At 34.3% G+C, this 27,849-nt stretch overlaps 2 protein-coding genes across 3 annotated transcripts; one reads left to right on the top strand and one right to left on the bottom strand.

Annotated features, from left to right (window-relative positions):
• Positions 1-2,233: 2,233 nt before the first annotated feature.
• Positions 2,234-15,440, bottom strand: mybl1 (MYB proto-oncogene like 1). Of its 2 annotated transcripts, XM_039684608.2 has the most exons (16): positions 15,043-15,440; positions 12,100-12,199; positions 11,829-11,900; positions 11,041-11,133; positions 9,885-10,105; positions 9,597-9,783; positions 9,003-9,080; positions 8,524-8,622; positions 7,645-7,875; positions 5,625-5,975; positions 5,393-5,532; positions 5,187-5,301; positions 4,096-4,206; positions 3,854-3,967; positions 3,580-3,759; positions 2,234-2,730 (listed from the first exon to the last, which is right to left on the bottom strand). In XM_039684608.2, the coding sequence occupies exons 1-16, from the start codon at positions 15,063-15,065 to the stop codon at positions 2,611-2,613; spliced, it is 2,235 nt and encodes a 744-aa protein (XP_039540542.2). In that variant the 5' UTR covers positions 15,066-15,440; the 3' UTR covers positions 2,234-2,610. The 2 variants fall into 2 exon arrangements, with proteins under 2 accessions (XP_039540542.2, XP_039540544.2); XM_039684610.2 differs by lacking the exon at positions 8,524-8,622.
• Positions 15,441-16,598: 1,158 nt separating this feature from the next.
• On the top strand, positions 16,599-27,791 carry sgk3 (serum/glucocorticoid regulated kinase family member 3). Its single transcript, XM_039684695.2, has 17 exons — positions 16,599-16,852; positions 19,212-19,393; positions 19,497-19,580; positions 19,866-19,938; positions 21,138-21,213; positions 21,567-21,642; positions 22,087-22,136; positions 22,712-22,769; positions 23,111-23,194; positions 23,301-23,432; positions 24,096-24,208; positions 24,663-24,699; positions 25,094-25,180; positions 26,068-26,163; positions 26,258-26,413; positions 26,713-26,802; positions 26,888-27,791. Exons 2-17 carry the CDS (start codon positions 19,316-19,318, stop codon positions 27,056-27,058), a joined length of 1,461 nt encoding a protein of 486 aa, XP_039540629.1. The 5' UTR covers positions 16,599-16,852; positions 19,212-19,315; the 3' UTR covers positions 27,059-27,791.
• Positions 27,792-27,849: the final 58 nt, after the last annotated feature.

Below are 27,849 nucleotides of genomic sequence, written 5' to 3'. Positions count from 1 at the left end.
ACATATACTTGCTTCTCTCAAGTCTACAGAAAAAAAGTAAATACCAACAAAGAAGACAAACATTTAGACAGTAAAATGAAGACAAACAAAGACAAAAAACCAAACAGTTATCTACAATTTTATGTGAGGCAAAATAAATGAATCTCGCCGTAACATAGATACGTTGAGCGACACAATGTGTAGTGTTTTTGCATTTTATTATCTGGGTTACAATTAAGTAAACTTTATACAAAATATCATTCTGTGTCTTATTAAATTATTAAAAAACATGTTAAAACCACAATACATAACGCTAATACAGCCGAATCCTTTAACATCAGGGTCTTTTTTTGCTCAGACAAACTTATCAATATAAATAACCTGGAACTATTATACATGGGTTTTTCTTAGTATAAAATAACAAAACATGACATTTCATCTCATACGAGAGCAAAGCATTAGTCCAACACTTCCTTTAGTCAATTGTGCTTGTATCCATTCCTGTTGTAACTCTCAGTAGCAGCGAGCAAAACCTTCTGAACATTTTTCGAGAGCGAGAAAATAGGAGGAACTACGTTTACATCATTCCCCCTTCGGATGTTATCCTGACCCGTCAGTGTTAATGATATGTTTAAATACATTCAGCCAGCACTACAAATACCCACATTCAACAAAACGTAGATACTAATGACAAACCAACATTTATACAATATTTAAAAGTGCAATTTCCTCACATTTAGAGGCTGAATGCTGGTGCTTTGAAGGTCAACCAATTGGTGTAAAGAGGACGGAACCTTTGAAAGGATGTTAAATTTACTGTACAGGCCAAGAAATTAGTGGCAGTGTTATTGAAATCAGAAGTATGAGATGGAAGGTAGTCAAATCTTTAACAGAACAGAAATATAAGATTTTCTTTATATCTTTGAAATAAATAAATTAGTAAAGATTTAATAAATAGAACCTACAGCTCTAAACAAACAAATCTCACCCATGTATCTGTTCTTGGAACGTGTTATTTATAATGCGACATGCGCATTGATATTGGTACCAAACATAATTTCGGCTAAGAGGAGAACAATTTTATAAGCAGCAACGATGCTAGATTTAGACTTCAGTTGCAAACACAAGTCGGTTTTATGTCTCTTCAGATGTTCGAAGTATAATTCACTTCAACAACCTTCATTTTTTACAGCAAAAAATAATGGAAAACCAAAAACAAAATGATTGGAGTACCTTCCAGTAGACGTTAACTTAGCAAATTCACACTATACAATACATTCAGTGAGTGTCCTACTCGTAAAAATAATAATAAGCGGGGTGGAACATTTGTTACGTTTGGAGCGGAAACGTTTACGTTGCAAGTGCTATCCAGTTACTCCTCAACACTGTCTTTGCTCCTCGCCCTAACAAACAACCACAGTAGTGCAACACTGCCAGTGCTCCCCTATCCTTAAAGGAGTAGTTCACTTTTAAAAAAACTTTTGCTGGTAATTTACTCACCCCCATGTCATCCAAGATGTCCATGTCTTTCTTTCTTCAGTCGAAAAGAAATGAAGGTTTTTGATGAAAACATTCCAGGATTTTTCTCCATTTAATGGACTTCAATGGGAACCAAACGGTTCAAGGTCCAAAAGACAGTTTCAGTGCAAACTGTTCAAAGGGCTTTAAACGATTCCAGACGATGAATAAGGGTCTTATGAAACGATCACTCATTTAAAAAAAAAAATAACAAAGTTTAAGTTTTATAAGCTCAAATGCTCGCCTTGCTCTGTTCTGTGTGACTCACCTGTTCGAACTCGTTTATCAAAATGAACGAATCTTTTTTCGTGTCATTTGGTTCATTCAACGAATGAAATGAACAAATTGACTCGGAAAAAGATTTGTTCATTTTGATGAACGAGTTCGAACAGGAGAGTCACGAACGCGCATCACAGAACAGAGCAAGGAGACTATTTGAGCTTATAAAACTTAAACTTTATTTTTTTTTAAAATGAGCGATCGTTTCGCTTGATAAGACCCTTATTCATCATCTGGAATCGTTTAAAGCCCTTTGAACAGTTTGCACTGAAACTCTCATTTGGACCTTGAACCGTTTGGTTCCCATTGAAGTGCATTATATGGAGAAAAATCCTGGAATGTTTTCATCAAAAACCTTCATTTCTTTTCAACTAAAGAAAGAAAGACATGGACATCTTGGATGACATGGGGGTGAGTAAATTATCAGCAAAAGTTTTTTTTAAAAGTGAACTACTCCTTTAACACTAGTCTCTGAAATCCTCTAAAAAGAGCTTAAAAACTATCTGAAAATGTAATTTATATGATTTAATCCTTCTTAAAAAAGTTCATCGAAAAGCAGCCCTTAAAATCAGCACAATTTTTACGGCTAAAAATGGATGAAAATAATTATGTTAAAATACCGTTAGCTAAATACTGCAACTCTAGGGCTATTTGTATTTTGACTACATTTCCATACAAGTTTTTTTTAATTCTAAGCGATACATTGTTATATCAGTAGGTGTTTAGCAAACATCATAGTGAGTGTTTCTGTTTCCTACACCAGATTGTCGGAGAGGTTAAATGCCGGTGTGATAGAGGAAAAGAGGGAGGGTTGCTGTAGTGCAGAAGTGATGTTTAAAGGATGAGAGCTCTGGAAATGCAGGCGGTGGGGTTTAAGTAACGCCTGGCCTGCTCCGTCATGATCAGCTGATCCTCCGTTTTCCCAAAAACCACTGCCTCCCAATTGCTGTTGGGCTGTTGGATAAGAAAATACGTATTTGAGATTGACCCAGTGTTATTATTGTTTAGTAAAACTATTAATTATTCTTTCGTTAACTGAATAAAGCTGAAATAATGTGAAAAAAAGTTTTCCAACTATCTAAAATAAAATAATTTTAAGTATAAAAACTAAACATAAATGAAAGCTAGCTATATAGAAACAAACAAAAACTAATAAAAATGACATTTGATATTAAGAGTCATTGGCAATTATCTGAAATACAATAGGATTAAATAGTTCTCATAAAAAATAAAAATTAAAGCAATATATAAATATAAAAAAACTTGGAAAATATGACAAAGGCACAAAAATGTAAATTGGCTTAAATTAAAAATATAAAAAAGCTAATTCAAAATATGGATAAAAACTACAATAGTATATAAATAATACTAAAATAACACTGTTTTGTCCACAAGGTTCAAAAGTCTCAAATTTGTGAATAATGAAGAAGAAAAAAAAAAAAAGAAACTGTTGACCCATTGAATAAGAACTGAACTTAACTGAAATTAAGATGAAATAGTACAAAAATTATTAGAAATGTATACATATATATAGAAATAAATATTTATAAAAAAACACAAAAACATATATAAATGGCAATCCAAAATAGTAAATACAATACTAGTGTGTAAATAATACTGAAAAAATTTGATTGGTCCAAACTAAACTATAACTAAAATTTCATTGAATTATACAAATTTCTGAGGTTTATTTGATGTAATGAGGGTTAATTATGAGTTAACTGCAACACACTCAATATAAGAAGATTAATGGCATTTCAGATCGTTTTCTCTTGATGGTCAGGGAACAAAAGAGTAAATTACCGGAGTGGATGTTTGGCAAGGTGGGCTCCTTTGGGTCATGTTTTCTCTCTTGCCCTGTGGGCTAAGGGAACATACTAATGAAAGCGAATTCTTCAGTGATCTAGGAGAGCAACAGTTCTCCTCTCTCTCTGTCAATGGCATCATGAGCATGGATCTGGTCAACAGACCGTCACTGTGAGACTAAATGGAAAAAGAAGGGCGAAGATGTTGGGTGAAGACAGAAAACAAAATGATTGTAAACTCAAAACAGAAATGTTAGAAGAGGTGGTCTTACCACAGCATTGTTGTTAATCTGCTGTTGGGGAAACAGCTGTACATTTAAACAGTCCTTTTCCCAGTTGTCCAATACCAGAGACTTTCTTACTTTCCTTGCAGGAGCTTCCATCTGCTGTGAACACCAAATGACACAGTTTAAAAATAAAAACGAGTGTTAACATAAGATGAAACCTTCTGAATATTTAAACTAAACCTTTTTGCATGACTATGAAAAAAGGTGTGTAAGAAAGTGGCCAGTACCTCGTAAGATCTATAGTGAAGTTGGTTCTGCACTTGTGTGAAGATGTCAGCCCCTGTTTCCTCTTTCAGAACCTCTCTGATGTCCTCCTCAAGAAGTGCCAGAGGCTGGGGCTGAACACACCAATGTAATATATCAAAAGACAAATTAGCGATGGAAGCACTGAATAAACACAAGAAGAGCCTTTACAGGTGAAACTCATGAAACCTTTCAAGTCATATTTAACCTTAAAATAAAGGAAAATAAGATATAATATTAAGATTTTTTTTCATTGTGACATTTTCAGGACAATTAAGCTTCTCATTCATAATTCTAATCAGGGTTGTTATTGTTAAAGAAAACTAATACAACTATTAAAAAACAATCAACTGAAATAAACCTGAAATAAAATCAAATACAACTTAAAAAACTTAGAGCCAACCAACTGAAATATACAGAGCCCCTAAGGGTCCCCTGGTGGTGGAAAAAAATGAGATGCAAGAGAACGCAGAAGCATTGCCAAATTATTTTTACTCACATCTTATATTGTTTTCTTCACCATGTCCCTAGTACTAGAATTACTAAAACTAAAATTGAAATAAAATATACAATAATTTATTCTAATGAAAATTAAAAAGTAATATGAAAAAAAAAATACTTTTAATATATAAAAATATTCAATTATACAAAAAATATGTCAAATTGTATTTATACATGGAAAAAGTATTTGTTGAACTGCCTTTAATTTATGCAGATTTTATAAATAAAGGTGTATTACAGTATAAAGAATCTAATGAAAGTCATCATTCATTACAAAAAAAAACTTAATAGTAAAACACCCTGACACATAGTAATGAGAATTGTGCGGTAAAATGTGCTTAATTGTCATGAAAAATATCACAAAGGTACATATAGGCTTTTTTATGTCTATCTTGCTGTAGCATTTTTAAAAGCAATTTACAGATTTACTAAGAGCTTGCGTCAACGCAAACCCTCTTTTGGTGTTAATAAACTCGTGTCAGAATTTACTAAAGACACACAGTAAAAAAAAAAAAAGTGAAATTGTGCGCTCACTCTAATTTCCTAGTTTAGTAAATCTAGCCCAAGGACTTACCACCATTTTTAATGGGCCATGCATCTTCTCCTGGGCAGCCAAGGCATTTTTGAAAGGGGTGGGTGTTCTTGGAGTGTGGATTATAATATTCTTATGAAGTTTCGGGGTCCTAAAACTGTGAAGACAAAATACAATTAGTTATTTCTTAATTCTAAGTTTGACAGCTCGTTATTCTCAAACAGCAGATGTGAAGATTAGGCCCTGACCCTGCATTCTCCTTCTGGTGTTTTGGTGTGGTTTCTCTCTGGTGGGGTGTGTTGAGGAGGCATTTCTGTCCACATACTGGAGTGGATGTAAGAGCAGGATTGTCGAGGCTCAAGGGCTCACCACCGGACACGTTGAAAAACTAAATGAAAAAAAGGTTTTAACTTCAAGTTTGAATGAATCCACAAATTTCTGTGCTTTAAAAGTTATGTAATGTTACACATTTACCCATACCTGAGAGGGGGAGAATGGCAAGCCTTTGACAGGGGTGTTTTTTGGTGAGTTCCCGCTGTTGTCTATAAAAGAACAGGTGTTCCTTTCATCAGGATCAGGTGACTGATCCTCTCTCTCTCTCCTCTTCTTTCTCATCATGGAAGCTGGTTGAGAGCTGAATCTGTTGGAAAGAGCCACAGACTTGCCCTGGCTAACTGCAGCACACTGCCTGCCCAACACTGGGACAGTTGGAGCATTTATTGAGTAGGCAAGGCTTTCTGTGCACCTCTCCTCAGTGGGGTTGGTGTGTTTTGGGGAGGAGCCTCTCTCAGAGAGATCAAAGCTGGTCACATCACTCCAGGCCAAAGGGTCCTGCAGCATCAACACACACAAATGATTCCATTACTTATAAGGTGGCGAAGAAAAACTTTTACTAAACTAAAGAACTAAATTCACAATGCCTATTGAGTAAATGATATGTAAACAATACCGATATTAGTTACGTTTTTTTGTTTTGTTTTTGTTAGAAATACAGTGAAACATATATACACGAAATCTATAACATATATAACTTCCTACCTAACCAAAGTAAATACTGCCTTTAACATTCTTTAAGAGTGAAGTGTATAATGTACCACTAGCAAGACTAAAATCAATTTCAAAAACAAGTAATTTACCCATCATATCTTACAGGTACTTATTAGGTAGGTTTTACTTATAGGTACAGTGCCGTATCTGTTATCGGACAAAATTATAGTTTTCATACATTGTAATGCAGTGAAAATTAACTTGTATTCTTTATATTATAATACATTTTCAGAATATATATAATATGTGAATGTATATATATATATATATATTTATGAAGAGTTCAGATGCAAAAGCCTCTAAAAGCCATTTGAAATTTTCTTCTAGAATGATCATTTTTATCAAGCTTGTATATTTAAGTTCAGTAATTTCACTTAAATTGCAATGAAGATTACCTATTAATCGTAATTTAAGTGAAATTACTGAACTTAAATATACAAGCTTGATAAAAATGATCATTCTAGAAGAAAATTATATATATATATTAGGGCTGTGCAAAAGTTAATTGCGATTAATCGCATCCAAAATAAAAGTCTGTGTTTACATAATATATTTGTGTGCGCTGTATATAATTATTTTGTATATATAAATACCTATGCATGCATGTATATATTTAAGAATTATTTGCGCTTCAATTCTGTATATATTTATAAATACATAATCTATATTATATAAATATAAATATTTTATATATGAATAACACATTTTCTTAAATATATACATGCATGTGTGTGTATTTATATATACAAAATAATTATATACAGCACACACAAATATATTATGTAAACACAGACTTTTATTTTGGATGCGATTAATCGCAACTAACTTTTGCACAGCCCTAATATATATATATATATATATATATATATATATATATATATATATACTAACCTTTTAAAAAATCTGCAAAAAAAACGTTTTATTGAAGTAAAAGAATTGAAAGTGAGGGGGGGGGGGGGGAAATCACAGTATGAAATAAATTGGGAATGTTGGGAACAATTATTTGCCGTTTGGATTTGGAAGCGCCAACATGGATCTGGGAATATGATGGATCTGGAGAGATTCTGTATGGAGGAATGGTCTCTGATCTCTTCTCCAAACTCATCAGGCATTGTAGGAGAAGACTCGGAAAAAGGAGGTTGCAAAAAGTATTTAATACAAGGGGGCAAATAATTGTTCCCAACTTGTTTTGGAGAAAAACATTTATTTCATAATGTGATTTCCCCCCACTTTCAATTCATTACTTCAGTGAAAGGTTTGATTTTTGCAATTAAAAAAAAAAAAAAAAAAATCAAAAGGATTAACAATGCAGATTTACAGTATCTTTTACAGCCATATTTGATCATATTTACCAAGGGGGCAAATAATTTTGACCAGCACTGTGTGTATATATATATATATATATATATATATATATTATGTGTATAATGTATATATGTAATTCTCTGCTTACTGAGTCAATGAGCTCCATGGTCTCTGCAAACTCTGGAATAGTCTCTAGTGTGGACAGCACAGCACTGGCCTCAGCGGCCAGGAACTTGCTAGGAGAGAGGGGCAAAGGCATCCTAGCAGGCTGACCCTCCTCTAAACGGCACAGCTCCACCCCTCTGTCATCCACACTCTCTGTGGTGGTGACCGTATCATCCGCCAGGGTGTCTGACCAGCTGGAGTAGCTCTCTGGATTCTGTATTGGACCAAACCATTCAATTCAGTAACAGAGTTTATGATAAGAAAAGGCCAAAAGAAAACGATAAACTGCAGTGATGTGGAGGGGAGCGTTAAACTGAAAAATCAAACACACATCTGTGCCAATAAACCTATACTAATAATATCTTTAGTTTATTACTTTTTGACCATAAGCTAAAATCTCTGGTAAACATTCAAGGTATTAAGGTAACGATATTATGGTAATGATAACAGTAGGTTTGCTGACTATTGACAGGGAAACTGTGAATAATTAATTAAATGTTATTAATCTACTAAATGTATTTAGAACAGAATGAACTCACAAGGAAAAACATTTAGAAAATGCAAATATATAATAATACATTAACTGTGCCAATTTATTATATTAATATGATCTTTTAAAGATAAAATTTTATAAAGATGCAGAAAATAATATAAATAATAAATAAGCATAATAAAACTAATATATATTCAAAACATGCTTAGTTTTAGTAAATAAAAGCACACAGGAGGGTGTGAGGCAGGGAGGCAGTGAAGGCGGGCACGATTTACTAAGCACAGCTAGAAATGAAGGTATGTGGGTGTAAGATGGGAATGGAGGGATCAATAGCACACTATTCTACGCGCACACACAAGTGTTTCTTACACGAGGGCCCGACTGTCTTCTGACTTCACTCTCAGCTGACATTAGCAACAGCTCTAGCTCCTTAATTCTTTTCTCTTTGTCTGGGTCGTCATGGCACGGCTGTGAGGAAGAAGAATCAGGAGGAAGAGGCGGAAAGAGAGACCGAGACAAAGTTTACTGACAATTTCACAAGACTTTTATGAGGTCCTGAATTTCACCAAGCAAAACCACCCAGGATGCTGATGTACTTTATATTCAATGTATTATAATAGATTAATGTCAATGCTTTTTAATTTAAATTTGTATTACGGCATTGGTGAAATTCAGATATGGATCAGTTTAAAACACCACACCACACACATGCAGATTAAACAATTACCAACAAACATGAGTCGGTTTTTATTTATTTATAGAAAAGACAAACAGACTTCAGAAGGCAGAAAGTTCAGAGATACAGAGGAGACTGAAGCATGCCGTGAGAACTGCACCATAGGACTTACCGTCATAAAGTTAGAGATCTCGATACTTAAGTTTTCCATACATTGGTCGCTTTGTGAACCATACGGATATCTGGGCGTCTGCCAAACAAAAACAATATGAAAGCTTGTATGTTTACTGAATACCTTTTTATCTAATATTGCTTATATCAAGTATAAAAAAGGATACCGACAACCGATAAATTCAGTCCAATCAAAAAATTAATGGATGACAAATAAAAATTCTCTACTATTTTGTCAAAATAAATGTAAATAAAATCAGTCATTTTAAATTATCAAGTGACTTTAGACATCACAACATTTTAATATACAGTATGAAATTTAACAAAGATTACATTTAACAGTGTTATTAAACTGCAGTGTTTTAAAACATTAACAGGAGAGGTAATCTAAAAGTAAAAAAAAACTAGCAAGCATATTTAATATTGAACACTAGCAAAATACATTAAAATAACTCTAATTTCACCAAATTATTATCTATAAAATCACTGGTAGCATGGTTTAGATAAACATTCTTCTAGAACATCTACAAAAAATAAGTATGCCACACACTTTATGATACTGATGCAAACATAGTATTCTTGTGTGTGTTATCACCTGTGATTGGCTGCTCATGATCAGTTGATTCTGGCCATGTGAATATTCCACAGCTTGGCTGGATTTGGATCGTTTCTTCTGGCCAAGGTCACTTCTGTAGCTCTTGCTGGGCTCCTGCAAGTAACCCTCATGTTCCACCTTCCTGCGCATGGTGGAGTTCCAATGATTCTTAATGGAGTTGTCTGTCCTATAAACGTACAATACGGTAAATGTCATTCTCTGGCCTTCACAAGAACACTGGTTCTTCAATATTCTGTAGAGCTTTAGAGTAAAAAGAGAGCTTTTTACCTTCCAGGCAGCAGCTTTGAGATCTCAGCCCAGCGATTGCCCAGACGTTTATGTGCTTCATAGATAATTCGATCTTCTTCCTGGGTCCAGGAGGATTTCTTCACTTCTGGGTTGAGGTGATTGTGCCAGCGCTCTCGGCACTGTTTGCCAATGCGGCCCTGTAAGTGCTTGGCAATCACTGACCACCGTTTGGGCCCATACTTGTGAACTAACTCAATCACCTGTGGAGAGGTCAAAAACAAAGTACTTGGGTTATAAAATATAATCTTCATTTGGAACTCCATCCATATGAATAGTTTTCTAAAATCTGTAAGGATGAACTCTAAATTATTGAATCTTGGCCAAATAAAAACAGTCAACCCTGGTCGCTGAGCTAACGTAAAATTGGAAAAACTGATATCCCCACTATTTTTCTTTTCAAGAGCTAAACTAAATTCTAAACTATAGATTGCACATCATGATATTCAGTACCTTTAAAAAGTCTGGGGTTTGTTTTATTAAACAAAATGCATTAAATTGATAAAAAATAATGATCTAAATAATGATCTAAATAAATGCTGTTCTTTTGAACTTTGTATTCATCAAAGTATCCTGAAAGCAATTGATCAGTTTTCATAAAACATTAAGCAGCACAAATGTTTTCAACATTGATAAAAAAATAAATAAAAAATGAGCAGCAAATCATCATATACTGTATATTAGAATGATGTCTGAAGGATCATTTGACACTGAAGACTGGATAATGATGCTGAAAATTCAGTTTTGGAATAAAAGGAATAAATTGCATTTTAAAATATACTTAAATGTTATGTTAAATTGTAATAATTTTTCACAATATTACTGCTTTTACTGTATTTTTGATCAACATGCATCTTTTATGAGCATAAGAGACTTTCAAAATCATTTAAAAAAATCAGACAAACCCCAAACCTTTGAATGTTAGTGGTTAGTGTATATACAATATATATATATATATATATATATATATATATATATATACACATATCAGTTCTATGGGTGGTAGAGGAAGACAATGACTTTTGCATTCTAAAACTTAGAGTCAAATCATCACACCCCTCCTAATCCTACATCTATCGCCATTTATCCATCCATCTCTGTCTTGCTCTGAGGACACAGAACACCCAGCTCATCTTACCCTCTGATCCTCCTCTTTTGTCCAGGGTCCTTTCACCAGCTCCGGGTTGAGCACCTTTTGCCAACGGTGCTGACATTGACCATCTGTCCTTGTCTACCAAAGTGCAACAAAATCCCACATCAACACCTGCAGCTAGTACACATACACATATAATAACATCTTCTTTACTAACACAAAGACCTGTCGCTAATAATACAACATAAATTGAACAATTGTTCTGCTGTAATGTTATCTGGTCTTTTCATTTGCAACAGTATTTTAAAGTTAGAACTTGATACGTGGCTCACCTTTTGCCTAATTTGTGTAAAATAGATTTGTTTTAAAGTTACACTATGAGACTTTTAGCAGTTAATAAACAAAAATACATGCATCTTGCAGAAGAACACTGTAGCCGGAACTACTTTCTCTGTTTATGTATATGACGAGAAACACAGGTACTGGGCTACTCTGCAGCGGTTGGCATCCCGCTCAGTCCTGAATAAACACTTATGATATGCGCACTGAATTTTTGGAAGAAGGATTCATGATGTAATCACTTATTATATGCATTTATTATAAAAAATTACATAGTGTTCCTTTAAATGTTTACATTTTATTTTAATTTCAAATATTTCAGAAGACGCTTCTTCAATAGAAAGATAATAAATATGTGAAAAGTAATTTACTTTTTTTTAACTCACTAGTTTTTAACATTCCAGCCACAGGTACACAATTTTAAAAACACTTTCAAAAACACTAAATCATGAAAAAAATTCATGATTTAGCATCTGATTCAGTGAGTTACTTACTGGGAAATAATTGGCAATTAATTTCCAAGCATCGGCTCCGTGTTGCTCAACAAGTTTCTTTAGCTTCTCATCCTGTTTGTGAAACAGAGATCATGAAGTTTTCCATCTCAGAAACAACTAGCCTGCTGTGACAGACAGCACTAAGACCACTGTAGCAATTCCCACCCCTTCCTGTTTCATCATTGACACCCATGGAGTAAGTATGATCTCATTTGAATGTAAAATAGCACATGTGGAATTGGTTGCAAAATAGAATTCATGTATTAGGTACCTCATCCCGGGACCATTTAATTTTGCACAGGGTCTTTTTAGAATTCTTGGAGTCCCTGCTGTCAGGATCTGTAGAATGACGTTCATCATCCTCGTCTTCACTGCAGCCATTAAACACAAACAGAAACACACTGAGTCAAACACTATTAAAAGAAACGATCTATTCTGACACAAACCACTAAACAGACAAGCTTGATCAATCATCTGTAAATACAAAATGCAAACAGTTTAGAAACGCTGCTAGCTGACATGCCTGAGTATAATTAGTCTGCAAGCAAGCAAAACAAGCTACAAAATAAATCCCAGAAGTATTCAAATTATTCAAGTGCATTAGTTTTTGCATTCATAAATAAAGATTTTGGTTTTTATTTGAATATATATTATGTTTTCCATTCTCCTAAAGTTTACCCATTAAAATACATTCCAAAAACACACAAGTAGCTCAAAGTGACAGTTCAGACTTCAGCCTATAGCCTTGTTGCCTGGTAACATTTCACCAATGCAGTGAGGTAGAGTTTTTAATCAACACCATGTACTGGGTAGTTAAGTCTCCCTGGGATACCAGAGCACAAAAACTTAATGGAAAACAATTTATCCAATGCTATAGGTGACTATACACGAAGCTCAAGCCTTAGCCAATTTGTTGTAAAGCTAAAAGATATTCTAGAAGAACACGGAAGGAAGTCTGCTCATTAAAGAAATATGCAACAGCTCATTCAACCAGAATGTCTTGCTGCAAAGTCTAAAGTTGTGAGGAAATGTGTTTAGGCTGAAGTCCAACTTTGACTAAAGTGGTACAAATATGGAAGTCCAAAATCCTTCTTGCTGCCAGTCTGCATGTTTTTCATTGAAACATTGGCTCTCTGTATTACAAGCCACCAGCTGAAAGAAGTGTTTCATCTAAGAAACATTTAAGAAACATGATTTAGTATGACCTCCACCCTTAAGGAAGGGGTGAGGTGATAAACAAGCCCATTTTACTTCAGAGGTGATTTGCTTACATCATTCAGGCAGGAGGCAGACCAAACTGACCAAATCTGTTCAAACGCCAAATCCACTCAGTCAGATTAAAGCCTTCAGCTGGTCTTCTTTTTGAAATTGCATTCATATATCTTCCATTAATGTCTGACACAGAAATGTAAAGAAAAAGAACCGCACTCTCTAGTTAAATCTCATGAAGATTTATTCATTCACCATGACATGGTGAATGAATAAATCTTCATGAGATTTAACTAGAGAGTGCGGTTCTTTTTCTTTACATTGATTACTGTTTTATAACTCGCACCCAAAAAACGTCTTGGTAGTTGAGCGCGCCTAGTTTGAGCATGACACAGAAATGTACACACACTTTCCACAGACATAATGATTTTTATACAGTACAAACTGTATATTCTCTCCCCTTACACTAACCCTCCCCTTAAAGCTACTCATCACAGAAAACATTCTGCTTTTTTACATTTTTTTTTTTAAAGTATGATTTATAAGCTGTTTTCCTCTTGGGGAACAAAAAATGTCCCCACAAGTATATGGATTTCAGATATTGCCATCTTTGTGGGGTCATTGTCCACATAATGTAGGGTTTACCAGAACACACACACATTAACATCTTCATCCATAAATAACATCATGGTCATGATTGTTTAGGTACAGCAAGAGCAAGCTGTATGTCACCGTTCTTCATAAGCATCATCCTTTGGAAAATCTGACTCACATAGTTTTATAAACCAAACTAGATGTGAATAAGTGTGCAGCATTACGCACAAGATGGATATTCTTACTCCTTTATTATTATTCTAATACACATTAATATATAAATTGATATTTATTGTGTATCTTTATAAACACAAATCCATTTTTACAGCTAACCAAATTAATATAAGTTTTTGTATATGAATTTCCAGTTACTGTAACAAAACAAAGTCCTCAAAAGTACCTCTAAATCATGGCAAATTATAAACTTATAATACCTTTTCAGATTTATGTAAGTGTAAAAATATTTCAAATTCAAACATATGCAAATGTTTACAAAGAGTAAGATACAACTGATTAAATATTCTGCTTTAGTAATTTGATATTTTTCTACATAAATGTTATGTTAGTAATATGTGGTTATTATGTAATGCCCTATTAAGGCATCAGTGCCCAACTGTTTCATCTAATACCATATAATCCTCTAAAGCTGGAACACTTCCACCTTCCCCCATTTCTGTTTTGTGACCACTTTTACTTGAAGATTATTTAAAATACATTTAAAGTAAATTAAATCTAAATTAAAAGTTTACAATTTAATTACAATTTAGAATTTAAAGTACATTTTATTTACTTGTGGCCAGTTTCGTTTAATATTTGGACTAAGATTACTTCAGAAATTATAAAATAGCCGGTTAGCATGCTAGTTCACTACTGCTACACTGTTCAGTTCTAGGACAGGCTAACCGCTAGCATTCAGGCTAACACAATACACTTATCTTAAACATTAAGATACGTGTATCGAAACTGTTGCATGAGGAGAAAACATTATGGCAGAACAAGCAATAAGAACTAACGTTATGTTTTTAAAACACGACGTCAGTTTTAACTCATGATCAACCTCGTTGACCAGCAGGTGCAACGTGAGGCGTCATAGGAACCTGTCATTTAATGTTAAAATCACAATTTAATAACGTTTTAGATTATATTGTGCAACTGAATTCTTAATTACTGTTATTTTGAGCTTCAATGTTGCCATAGTGATTTCTGTTGTGATACAAATATCTTAAAAACTCCAGAATAGAAATATAAATACTATGATATACGATCTCATGATGTTTTAAGCTGGACATCAACATACGATCTGTACATTTGTACACAATCCATAAGTAACAATTATTATTCTCATTTAATTTAAGATTGATTTCGCTTTTTATATTTGATTTAGTTTACAAGGCACTGAATAAGATCTCACCTGCGAGACTTCATATTGGGCATGTCAACTGTGTTCAAATCCAGTTCTTTTCAAAAGAAAATGTCTTTAAAATATCCAATGTTGCAATTCTTCTTGAAATCAAAACACACAGATGACTTTTATCCACACATGCCACTGTCACATGGGTATATTTTCCGCAAAAAGGTTCAGATCCGTACAGTCACATCCCCGAGAGCCCTAATGCAATAAATATGAGACAATGAAAAGTGCCCTTCCTAAATTCTTCTTATTAAATAATAAAAGTGCAAAATAGAAAACGTCTAACTTAGTGCGATCTCAAAATGGTAAAGGGAGAAAATCCATAAATATAACTCTGTGTTAGTCTTGCCCGCACTGATCTGAACACACACCCCTCTGTACTGTCACTCTGTACTGTGTTCTCAGCGCGTGTGTTTTTTTCCACTCATTTTGTTTCATTTTTTGTCCATCCCGCCGAATCTCGCGCCCAGCCTTCTTCCGGAAACGGGTTTGAATCTGCGCACGCGGCCTCGCCGCTGATTGGTGTAAAAAGATAGGCGGAGTAGCGCGCTCTTGTTGTTGAACAGCAACTGGACTGTGACACTCGCTGACGCCCTTTTTATTTGCATGCAGCTAGAGTTACTTAGTTTTACTTATTGCTTAGTATGTTTACTGCTGAGGACTTTTTATATTTAAATAAACCAATTTAAACATATAGTCTAGCGCTTTATTGGCAGGGTTTGAATATTACAATGCAAGTTAAAACTGCAAAATAAAACTGATCTCATTGAAAACGTCACAGCGTTTTCTTATTATAAGCCCATGCTGCCCTCTTGCGGATATTTTGTGATATTTTATTATTTTATTTTGCCTTTGCAGAATTAAAAAAATGAATAAATATCTACTTTGTTTGGCATAAAAATAATTTGTTAAAAATAGTATAAACAGGTATACGAAAAACAAAGATATAAAGAACGTTTGCCATGCCATGTTACATGTTTTTTCTATTTTAGATATGATAAATGCCATTATTTTACAAAATATAATATAATATAACAGGACAATATAATAGGACTTTTCAGCAAAATTTGAAACCAAATCTTTCAGAACTATAAAAGGCAAGATATATATATATATATATATAAAAATGTGATTGACACTACAGTGTATATATATATTATATATATATGTATATATATATATATATATATATATATACATATATATATATATATATATATATATATATATATATATATATATATATATATAATATATATATATACACTGTAGTGTCAATCACATTTTTATGTTATGTAGATTTATATATATATAATGTAAATATATATATATATATATATATATATATATATTCATTTACATCTACATTATTATAATGTAAATGTGTATATATATATATATATATATATAGATCCTATATATCCTATATATCCTTGACCTTGTCCCCACAAGTTACCTTGTAAAAAAATCTACATAATATAAAAATGTGATCGACAGTATTCGTGACAGTTTTGCCGCTAGATGGTGCTGTTGTTTATCCTCCTTTACAACATTATTATCCTTCGTTCCTCGCTCGCATTTAGTCGCGTGACTGATTGTTTCGGAACTTCGAAACAAACGTCAATGTCTCTTTCTTTCACTGGCGGTGCATTGGTAACATGCTGAATGTAGGAGACAACAAATTCTTTCCGTTCGGCTGGGTCAGTGTTTAGTACCCAGACACGCCGAGTTTGGTATTTGAATCGTTGGACTTCCTTTGCCTCCCGACACGTCACTGGAGTCAGTTGGATGGAAAAAGTGAGAAAATAAGGCAAGTTGTGTCTTGACTCTCTTTGAACATTATGAACGTCGTGAGTGACTCTAGGAATACGTCGGTGATTGTAGTACAGTTTGGGCTGTAACAGGTCTATTCTCTGCGATAGTACACAATGTACATTACGTAATAAAATGTTTATTTATTTATTTAACAGGCAAGCCAAATGCCAAAAATACAGTGCTCGACAAAAAAAAGGGAAACATGCCAGCCACTGTCTGCCAGAAGCAAATGTCTTCCAGTCGGGGTTTTGTTTTGAAGCTTGATTTCAGTTCAAAATATTGTTTCTAGCCGTCTCAAAATAAAAATCTTAACAAAAATCTTCTTATTTACAATATATATGGCCATCATGAATTAAAGAATTCAGGCCAGGGTCATTATTTTAAGCCATTTATGTCATTTTTTGCATGTTGTGCTGCAGCAGTGCTATTTTTTTAAGGTATATTAGTATTATATTCTTATTAATAAAAATAGCTAGAGACTGATTATCAGTTTTATTGTAACTCTTTACTTAATCAGTAATCAGTTATTCTGTACAAGCTACCATATTGTAGTCGTAATTGTTTAGTTATTTGAAACTGTAAATAAAAAGCAGTTCTGCATACTAATTATTACTTCATAGACAAAAATAATCTGTATTAATATCAGTCAAAATCAAAAAGTATATATTGCTCAATCCCTTGTTTTGTGATATTTCATTAAATTGAACTGATTTCTTGAACCAATTCAACAACAAAAACATGGATGATTTATTTTTTAATTATTCATGGAATAGTTTCTCATTGAGAAATCTATGAAACATATGTGGGCCAGTCTGTGTCATCCAATATTCTTGAGTAATGTTGACCATTGAAATAAAAATGATATGACCAACAAGTGAAATATTCACCAAGCCTTCCGTTAGAAATTTTATTGGAAGTTAAACTGTCCTAAGTTTTTTTATTGCTTTCTCTGACACACATCCAACTTATAGATTCCAGTGTCTTTAAACATGATGTAGGATTACACTCAGTCTGAGATGAGTGCTGTACAAACCTGCACTAATGCATTTTGGCACGACATGAATCTAGATTTGAATGTGTGACATGTCTCTGCTAGTTTATGTTTGTTCATTTGCACTTTCTTTTCGCTGCTCAAACCTGTTTGACAGTTTGAGGTGTTATAGTATGAGGTCAGGTTTACTAAAAGTAACCTTTTGATATCTTCTATGTAGTGATGATGACATTAACTAATTGGCTATAGTTTCCTGAATTTGCATAATAATGAGTTCATTTAAAAATAAGCCTTTGGCAGCGATCTTTCACTTCTCGTATCATGCATAAAGAAACCGGTTTCTACTTTCACTTTCAAGGTGAAGTGTTTCTGTTTGGTTATTTGGTTCTGACACTGGAGCAGACATTTCAATAAGGCTATTCTTCCTGGTGACTGTTTTTAGTTGAAGAAATCTGCAGGTAAATCATTAGCTAATGCAGATGCACTGGGCAGTTCATTTATTTGCATATTTAAAACAATACTAGAGCTCCAATATATCTGACACATTTGAAAATGCATGTGTGTTCAAATCCAAAATGCTTAAATAGTTCAATGGCCACGTAGGCAAATAAACCTGTGACATTCCTCCAAGCTCGCATGAATGTAGAAAATACAGATCTCAGCGATACAGTAAACTATGTCTGCTACAGTGTGTTATCTCATCTGGACACATTTAGTTTGTATTTCATGTCACGCAGTGTGATGAAGAGTGCTTATTGTACTGTTTATTTTAAAAATAATTATAATATGCATAAAGTTGTCTCTCTCTTTTACCTGTCATCAAGCTAAAACTGTTGCTGAAAATGCTGATTTTTTAAAAATTCATAAACTGAGGAATGTCAGTGTTCCCGTGCACAGAAATATTCATTCACTCTCTCCTAAGCTACTCTTCAGAGGCTTTGGCTGACCTTTAAATCAGCATCTTGTAGGTCCAAAGCAGCGTTTTCTAAAAATACCTCATATACAGTACCTCAGAGCGGAAGGGGAATGTCGACCACCTTGAGAGTACTGGTGTGTTGCACTTGACAGAGGGAGTATGTAGAAGTGGCATATGAAAGAAGAATATCCCCGTTTGCTCCCTCCCAGTTGGAGAGAAGCAGAGGGGAGGATGAAAGAATGTGAGGAAAAGAGAGGTGGAGACTCATCGCTTGGCTGGCCAGACTGAGGCTCCTCTCTGTGTTCATGCCACACTTGATTAGTGACTCTGAGTGGCCTTTCTGTCCTGTCATGAAAGGCCCTCTGGAGCTAAATTGAATGCTGGACACTGCTGAAAAGAGCACTTGACGGTGGTAGAACATCTTTCTTATGTTTATGTTCCGCACAGGTCCAAAATGGAGAGTTCCCATCCGAATCAGGTGTGCACAAGAGGCAGGGGAGCGTTCTGAGGACCTGTGAGCCGTTGCTTGTGAGATTCTTAGAGGCCTCAGGATGGAGGAGCAACCCAGCTGCCCCAATGTCAGCATTCCCTGCTACAATGAACAGAGGGACAAGAATAAACGCTATACTGTGAGTCACATTACCTCTGATGCTCTCACACATGCTCTGTCTCACTCTTTTAAATGTTATGTTTGAGCATCGGATGTGAATGTTTTCATCCTTGTGTCATTAGGTGTATAAAGTAATGGTCAGTGTTGGGAGGCATGAGTGGTTTGTGTTCCGGAGATATGCAGAGTTTGATAAACTGTACAACATTGTAAGTAATTTGATTTGTTGTTTTAAAATATAAAGCGTTAATCTGTTTGGAATGTATCTTTTTTTGTAAAATGTCCTGTACAAACCATATACAACCATTTAAAAGTTTGGTGGTCAGTTGGATTTTTTAATGATTTTTAAAAAAGTCTATTATATAAAATACAGTCAAACAGTAATATTGTGAAATATTATTCACAATATAGTATAATTTAAAAGTATTCTATGTCATGATATTAATTTGTAAATTTTTTTTTGCTTTTTAAAAATATAATATATTTTTCCACAGTTGAAAAAACTGTTTCCTGCTCTGAATTTGAAGATTCCTGCTAAAAGAATATTTGGAGACAACTTTGACCCAGGTATTTCACATTTCCTTGATTTCTCATGAATTAAGACATATTGTATAGAGCCCGTAGGAAAATTCTGTCATCTCGTGCGCATACGTTAGTGACTTTGCTTCATTTAGCTTAACAGAGATCATGTGTATTTGACAAATTTAATTATCCAACAGTGTTTCCTACAGAAAATCAGCCATGCTAAATCACTCTGCCTGAGCCTATAAAATCTTTGTCCTTGTTTAATCTCATGTTATGCTCTCAGACAATGTGGCAGCAAAGTTTTGTGCATAAATAACAGAATGAGAATGCACACCCAAGTACCAATTGTATTTTACTCATGTGCGACCAATTATGTGGCCAGTATGTGGTCAAGATTTTTTTCGTAGAGAAATCATCTGGTCATTGGAAACACATGCAACATTTATGCTCATTTTCTGAAGGCTTCTTCACCATGGGTCTTATTCTTTCTCTTCCCCCCTCATTCTCTCTGGATAATTGCTGCCTCACTGGACAATAACAGTCTAATTATTTGGTGCATATTTTTACGGTAACTTCCCATGCTCCACTGAGGGTTTACTTTGTATTCACAATGGACCGGATTGGTTTTGATAAGTTACTGATAAATTAGTTATTTCCTGTCAGAGGTGATTTTAGTCATGAAAGGTTATCAAAATTGGGTCGTAGATCTGATTGGGTCGTGGACAGCAGGATGGATAGCTTTTGACATCAGCAATCATGCTCTCCTTCACATGTCACTTCCTGGAAGCTAGGTAAATAAGCAGATGCCAAGAGGGACAGGCTGCTAGACATCCGCAAAAACCATGAACAAAAATATGCTAGATTAAAATAATGATTCAGACTACATGGATAAATATGGGTTCACTGACAATGAGAATAAACATGGTTTGTGTCTACCACAAAGTGTTTAGTGCTGTGAATTATTGGCTGAAACCAAAATTCAAGAGCCATTTTGAAACCAAAATTGTACATTAGCCTATTTAGCCTTTCTCATGGTTAAAATTTTTATATTTTCACCGATATGCAGTTCATAATAATTGGGATTTTTGTTTCCTTCTTTATGATAAACATTTGTTCTATTGTGTTGGCTCACTACATAATTAATGTAAAATCAGGCAAAACCAGATGAGAACTACTGCTATCAACATTTTATCAAAATTATTCTTTTATGAAGTGCCTATGTTTTTATGTGTAATTCTTAGAGTTTATAAAACAGAGAAGAGCGGGGTTACATGAGTTCATTCAGAAGATTGTGTCCCATCCACAGATCTGCAACCAGTGAGTATATCAGCCAGTTTTTTAATGTTCCTTCAGTTTCTTTCACCACTTAAAGTGTCAATGCATCTACATTTTTGTAAAATTTGAATGGTCGTTGGATGGAAAAGCCAGAATCAGCCACAACTAGATATTAGATATCTCTCTGAACTTTGAGTACAAAGTTGATGTGATTGTATCTTGTGAACTTGTGACAAATAATAGATGCTTCTTTTTGATTCTCGGTCAAATTCACCATGGTTACGGTTTTTGTTACAGAGAGCTGTTGATGTTAGCTTATATTGCTCCTCACAGCTGTGGCTTTGTATCGCCTCAGTCAGACCTCTAACATGTGAAAATTCTTTTCAAATTCGCAGTCCTGATGTCAAAGACTTTCTGCAGATGGACAAATCTAAAAACTTCTCTGATGCCTCAGAGGATGAAGATGACAAGGTTGGTATTTGAACTAATATTATGTTTTTAATATATAAGGGATTGAGTAAACTGTCTTTATACTTTACTAGCTGTCTCGCTTGCTGTGTTCACGCAGGCATTGACTGTTATGTAGTTATATATTAAGCATTTTTGACATGCTATAGTTATTTATAAATTACGGGTTAAAAAAAGAAGGGAAAAAAGCTATACTTTATTCTATTTTGAACAAAACACCCCTTCTTTTTTAACCCTTTCTAGGGACCTTATATGCAAAATAACTTGCACTACAATCTCTTTATGATGTACTTTTAGTAGTTGTTTTTTTTAGATTTTAAATCTAAAATTATATTTATGTACTGTCCATATGCACATAATTTAATAATAAATAAGTAAAATAAATAAAAGTTCATGTTTTTCTACAACTTTGAATTGAGTCATACCTAGTTTTATCATCTCTTACAGGGTAATTCTACCTCTAGAAACATAAACCTGGGACCATCTGCAAACCCACAGTAAGTGTTTTATAATTGTTTATAAATTTGATAGCAAAAAATGGTGGAAATTAAAAGGGATGCACAATATGTCGGCCGCTACATCAGTATCAGCCGATATACGTTCATTTTTAATGTTGTCGTTATCGGTTCGATATATATTAAACCAGATAAATAATGGGTTATTTTCTTCAACTGAGACACTTAAGATGCACACTGTTCGCCATGATGTTTTTGAATTGCTTGAAATATGATTGGAAAAGGAAAAACTATGTCTGAAAAATACCAAAAAGGAAAAATACCGTTAAGTGTAACATACTGACACATATACTTACAGCAAGTCAGTCATATAGGCTACATAAAATTATTTTCAATAATTATTAACAATAAATTATTCTCGTTTTTTGTAATCAGGCTCTCAAAAATTATATCGAAATTTTGATTTAGATTTATCGGCCAATATATCAGCTATCGGCTTTCAAAAATAAATAATTATCGGTTATCGTATCGGCCAAAAGGTTCATATTAGTGCATCCCTGGAAATTAATGACGCAAATGGATTTATTGTAGCCTTAATTTCCATATTTTTTCCATAGAGCAAAGCCTACTGACTTTGACTTTCTTAAAGTCATAGGAAAGGGAAGCTTTGGAAAGGTAAATGTTCTTTTTAAATACTGTATAATACATTTTGATATAAATTTTGTGCAATTATTCTCTGCCACAGTTGTGAGAGAAACTGGGTCAATTCCTTGTTTGTGGCATGTTATGTGTCGGTTACTGAAAGCTCTGAATGTCACTGAGCCTAAATAAATTCTCTGTTTTGTTTGCTGTATGGTTAGACATAGTGTTTGTTTCTAAACCACGGACTCTCCATTCAGGAAGTGAAAGTATCTCAGTTATGAAGTTAGCGCTAAGTTATGAAGTCTTTTGTCCACGAGTGGCCGTACTGGAAGGTGAAACCATTGCTAACCCACCGTGTCCTCTTCCACACAAAGGTTCTCCTTGCAAAGAGGAAGCGGGATGGGAAGTGTTACGCCATCAAAGTCTTGCAAAAAAAGGTCATTTTAAACAGGAGAGAGGTAATGATTTTCTTTGTTATAAAACCAAAACTTTATTAATCCTCTCTCTCTCTTATGTTCTTTGACATTTGATTAATGAATGCCTCTGTTATTCTTTTTACGCCAGCAAAAGCATATTATGGCTGAGCGTAATGTGTTGCTGAAGAATGTTAAACATCCCTTCCTGGTTGGACTGCACTATTCCTTTCAGACAACAGACAAATTATACTTTGTCCTGGATTTTGTCAATGGTGGAGAAGTGAGTATTATTTGTGGTTGTGAAACTCAAGGCTGACATCTGCCTTATCACATCTCAAAAGCCACTGTTTGGGCAGATTAAACCAATTTGTTATAAATAGAGCTATTTGCTGACAGTTACATTTGTCATTGTATGTCTTAAAGTGATAGATCACCCAAAAATTGTCATCACTTACTCATCATTGTGTCATTTCAAACTACCTTCTGCCTTACTCAAAATATATTTTGAAGAACTGTTTTTGTCCGTACAAACAACAAATTGACTGAAAAAGAAAAAAAAAGTCATATAGGTTACTTTGGAATGACAAGTGCAAGTAAATAATGACAGAATCTTTTGGTGAACTATCACTTTAACAACAAGGAAATGTAGGACATTGTCATGTGACATGTGAGATGAATGCCCATGCATGACTGTTGCAAATTATTGGTCATTTTATTTGCATTTTGCATGGTTTCTATTCACATTCTCAGTTAAACCACTGATCTGACTTCCTGTTTTTTAGGTTTTATAAGTCTGATGAACATATTTTTTAATGTCAGCTAGTGAAAAATCATTGTGAGGGAGGCTACAAATAGCCATGACAAGCCATGATGTAATAGGTAGCCTGACTGTTTTCTGCATTTTCTAAGTGAATATTGCAATTTTTGGTTCTTTCCATTACAGCTTTTCTTTCACCTGCAAAAAGAGCGGACCTTTCCTGAACCCAGAGCTAGGTTTTACATCGCAGAGATGGCAAGTGCTCTGGGTTACTTGCACTCTCTTAACATTGTTTACAGGTAAATGCAGCTTTATTAAAGAATCATTCAAGCTATAAATCCACAAGTTTTGTGGTTCTCAGATGATATTTAGCTGTTAAAGTGTGTGACAATTCCCAGGAGCAGAGAGATGTTTAACAGACACATTCTACACCTCCTCAGGTTTTCCCTGTTGTTGCTATAATGTGACTTGGAACTGTACATGAAATATTGATGAACTTACTTGACTAGTCATTTGAAATTACTCTCACGTGTGAAATGGCCATGATGAGAGCATAGTTTGCATTCATAGGGTGTGTTGGGATTGCTATTCATATAAATTAAATGGCTTGTCTTGTCATATTATAATAGCCATAATTCATTGTTGATGGTTTTTCTGTGTAATGTTCTATGTAATAACAATTTTCAGTTGAATTGTTCCTGGCTGGAAACATATAACAAAATGCTAACTAGTTAAGTGTTCTTGTGTTCCCAGGGATTTGAAACCAGAAAATATCCTGCTGGACTCTCAAGTAAGTATCTCTTTTTTCCCCACTTATATCATTGCCAGAGCATAGCTGATCAACGTTGTGAGAGTTCCAGGGGAAACAGAGTAATCTATCCTCACTGTGAAGTATAACAAACTCTTTTGATTTTCCGAGACGAGGTGTACGAAGTGTAGCTTTGGCCAGCCAAATAAAATATAGCAATGAAACCAAAGACTTCATTTTAATTTGTAAGAATGCTAGAGATTAGGTTAAGTTTTATTTGTGCATTTCCTGTCAAATCTGATGAAACTGTGAGGTTTCAAGGCCCTGCCAAATATTCCAGTCAGACTTTAGATTCTTTGGCTCTGTGAAGAATGGGCCTTTTGTGTGGTGACATGCTTTCTGAAAATGTTCCTGTTTCCATCTTTTGTTTGTTAAGGGACATATAGTCTTGACTGACTTTGGACTGTGTAAAGAGGGCATCTCCCAAGCAGACACAACGACCACATTTTGTGGGACACCTGAGGTATTATATAATATAAATACGATGGATGAATGATGCTTACACTACTGTTCAAAAAATTGGTGTCGGTAAGATTTTTTTGTTAGGAAATGAATACCGTTATTCATCAAGGACATATTTAATTGATAAGGATTTTTTTTTAATTTTAAATAGGTGCTATTCTTTTGAACTTCCTATTCATCAAAGAATCCCGATAAATATCACGGTTTCCACAAAAATATTTAACCGCACAACTGTTTTCAACATTATTTTATAATAAGAAATGATGTAATCATCATGATCAATAATGCTGAATTTGGAATTCACAGAAATAAATTACATTTAAAATAAGATTTAAATGGGATTTTTTTTTACAGACCAAAGACTTTTGAAGGGTAATGTATAGCATGTGTCTTGAATTTTATGTTTGAAAAGTGTCTTTTACATGTTACTGTAAGATGTGTCAGTGAATATATAGGTTAATTAGTTGTTGAAAGTAAAAAATACTTATTGTGATTATTTTTTATTAAATTGCAAGATATTTGGTCATCACACTTGCTTAGATAACCCTTGTTTCATTTTCCTCAGAGAAAATCCTGTAGAGTCATGACGTCAAAACCCTGAATACTAATAATAATTCACCAGTGGCTCCCTCAAGATTTTCCTTCTATAACATACACTATAATAAACCTGAGAGCTTCAAAATTCGCCTTTTCGATTTGGGAAGTTGTCATTTAAGTTATGTTTACCACAGACCTTATTTTACTAATAAATATTAAAAACCCATTGGAAAATCTTGAGGGAACCAGCGAATTAGTCTTCTGGGTTCTGACGTCGTGGCTGCTGCACTCAATTAACTATTAACATAACGATTTTAATGCAATAATTGCATTCTTTTGTTGTTTTGATAGTATCTAGCTCCAGAGGTACTCAGGAAACAACCCTATGATAACACTGTGGACTGGTGGTGTCTGGGATCTGTGCTTTATGAAATGATTTATGGGCTGGTAAGGTACAAATACAAATCTGGCTTAGACTGGCTAGTTGTCTGAAATGCATAGGTAGTAAAGCTTAAATCTTGTTTTACCTTTATGCCAACAGCCCCCATTCTACAGCAGGGACACACATGAGATGTATGACAACATTCTTCACAAGGAGCTTGTCATGCGCCCTGGGGCATCCACAGCTGCCTGGTCCATCCTACAGGCCCTGCTGGAGAAAGACCACACCAGGAGGCTTGGCTTTATAGATGACTTTGTGAGATATTTAGTACTTATATATATCACCCCCTGGTGGATGATTGTGTCAAAAAAAATTGTTTTTGCAGTATAGTTTTCTGATTCATGCCTTTTAATCAGGCAATGAAATTATTTTTTCCAAAACAAAATTATAATATTTCTATACATATTATAATATTGTTACTTGCCATGAAAATAGCCAAGGAAGCTGGCATGGTGTTAAAATGCCAACAAAGCAACCAAACAGTCAGGCTATGTTGAATTTAAAATATCTTGGAATATCAAAAAAAAAAAAAACTTGTATGCTATTTGTTACAGAATGAAGTCAAAGAACATGAATTTTTCTCATCCATTAACTGGGATGACCTTGAACAGAAAAAGCTTCCTCCTCCATTCAACCCTAGTGTGGTGAGATTTAACAACATAATTATTTTTCTAAAGTTTCAAACATTTATACATAAGTATATTAAAACTTTCCAATGTTTTCTTGCAGGAATCCCAGTATGACATCTCAAACTTTGATCCCGAGTTTACAGAGGAAACCGTGCCAAACTCGGTGTGCTTCTCTTCAGGGCAGTCAATCATCAATGCTAGTGTCATGGAAGCTGATGATGCCTTCCTGGGATTTTCTTACGCTCCGCCATCAGAAGATTCTTTCCTTTAAGGGTGGTGCTGTTTATGGCGATCCACAGAGAGGTGCATTAAAAGTCTGTGAACACTCTCTCTGATGAAAGGGAAGCATATTGCTGAGCATGATGTCCTGATCAGAAGCAGTGCATAAACCCTTTGGGATGCAGGGTGTTTCAAACTTTATTTTTATGCAGAAATAACATTATATTTTGTTTAACATTGAACGCCTTACTTGAGAGTTTAGCTCAGGAGCTGAACTAATGATGTTGTTTTCCTGAGAATATTTTCAAGGGCTGGTGATATCTGTAAACAAAACATCCAATTTGACACATTCCTTGTTTTTGCCTCAACTCTTACACATGATTCCTTATAATATTGTGCAGTAAATGAACAATAAAGTTTTTGTAGTTTAGTCTTTTATTCAAAATTTACTTTAAGGGGATTTTTCTTTTTCATATAATGTCAACACAAGCAATTAATTTATTGCTTGACATATTAATATATATATTCCCTTTATATTGTGTAATATGTGAGTTAGATAAATAGGCAGACATTTAGGCTGTTTTGAAGTGAATTTCAGTAAACCCTGTAAGTTACGGGTCATTAACAGCCATAGCACTTAAATACTGACAATGACCATGTTATAAACCACTATTTCATTCTCACCACCCTCTGCTTATGAGATGAGACACCATAGTGCCTACTGACCTATGATATGCCCGGCTTTAAATGATGTACTGTACAAGTAAACACGTTTTCTTGAATCACTTGGCTGTCACATGTTACGTCTTTTTTTGCATATATTTGCCTGAATTATGTTCATAG

This window comes from Pimephales promelas, chromosome 22 (assembly GCF_988280905.1).
Source record: "Pimephales promelas chromosome 22, fPimPro1.hap1.1, whole genome shotgun sequence".
Taxonomy (NCBI): Eukaryota; Metazoa; Chordata; class Actinopteri; order Cypriniformes; family Leuciscidae; genus Pimephales; species Pimephales promelas.
Note: the sequence above shows the minus strand (reverse complement) of the source record. Positions and strands in the feature narration are given on the sequence as shown.

Excerpts from the sequence above, each read along its gene's own strand:
- mybl1 (XM_039684608.2), bottom strand. The coding sequence starts at position 15,065 with ATGCCCAATATGAAGTCTCGCAG. Across the intron at positions 3,968-4,095 it reads TTCACTATAGATCTTACGAG|CAGATGGAAGCTCCTGCAAG; the intron begins GTACTGGCCACT and ends TGGTGTTCACAG. Across the intron at positions 2,731-3,579 it reads CTTGCCAAACATCCACTCCG|CCCAACAGCAATTGGGAGGC; the intron begins GTAATTTACTCT and ends CTTATCCAACAG.
- sgk3 (XM_039684695.2), top strand. The coding sequence starts at position 19,316 with ATGGAGGAGCAACCCAGCTGCCCCAATGTCAGCATTCCCTGCTACAAT. Across the intron at positions 22,770-23,110 it reads GAAAGGGAAGCTTTGGAAAG|GTTCTCCTTGCAAAGAGGAA; the intron begins GTAAATGTTCTT and ends TTCCACACAAAG. Across the intron at positions 24,209-24,662 it reads TCTCTTAACATTGTTTACAG|GGATTTGAAACCAGAAAATA; the intron begins GTAAATGCAGCT and ends TTGTGTTCCCAG.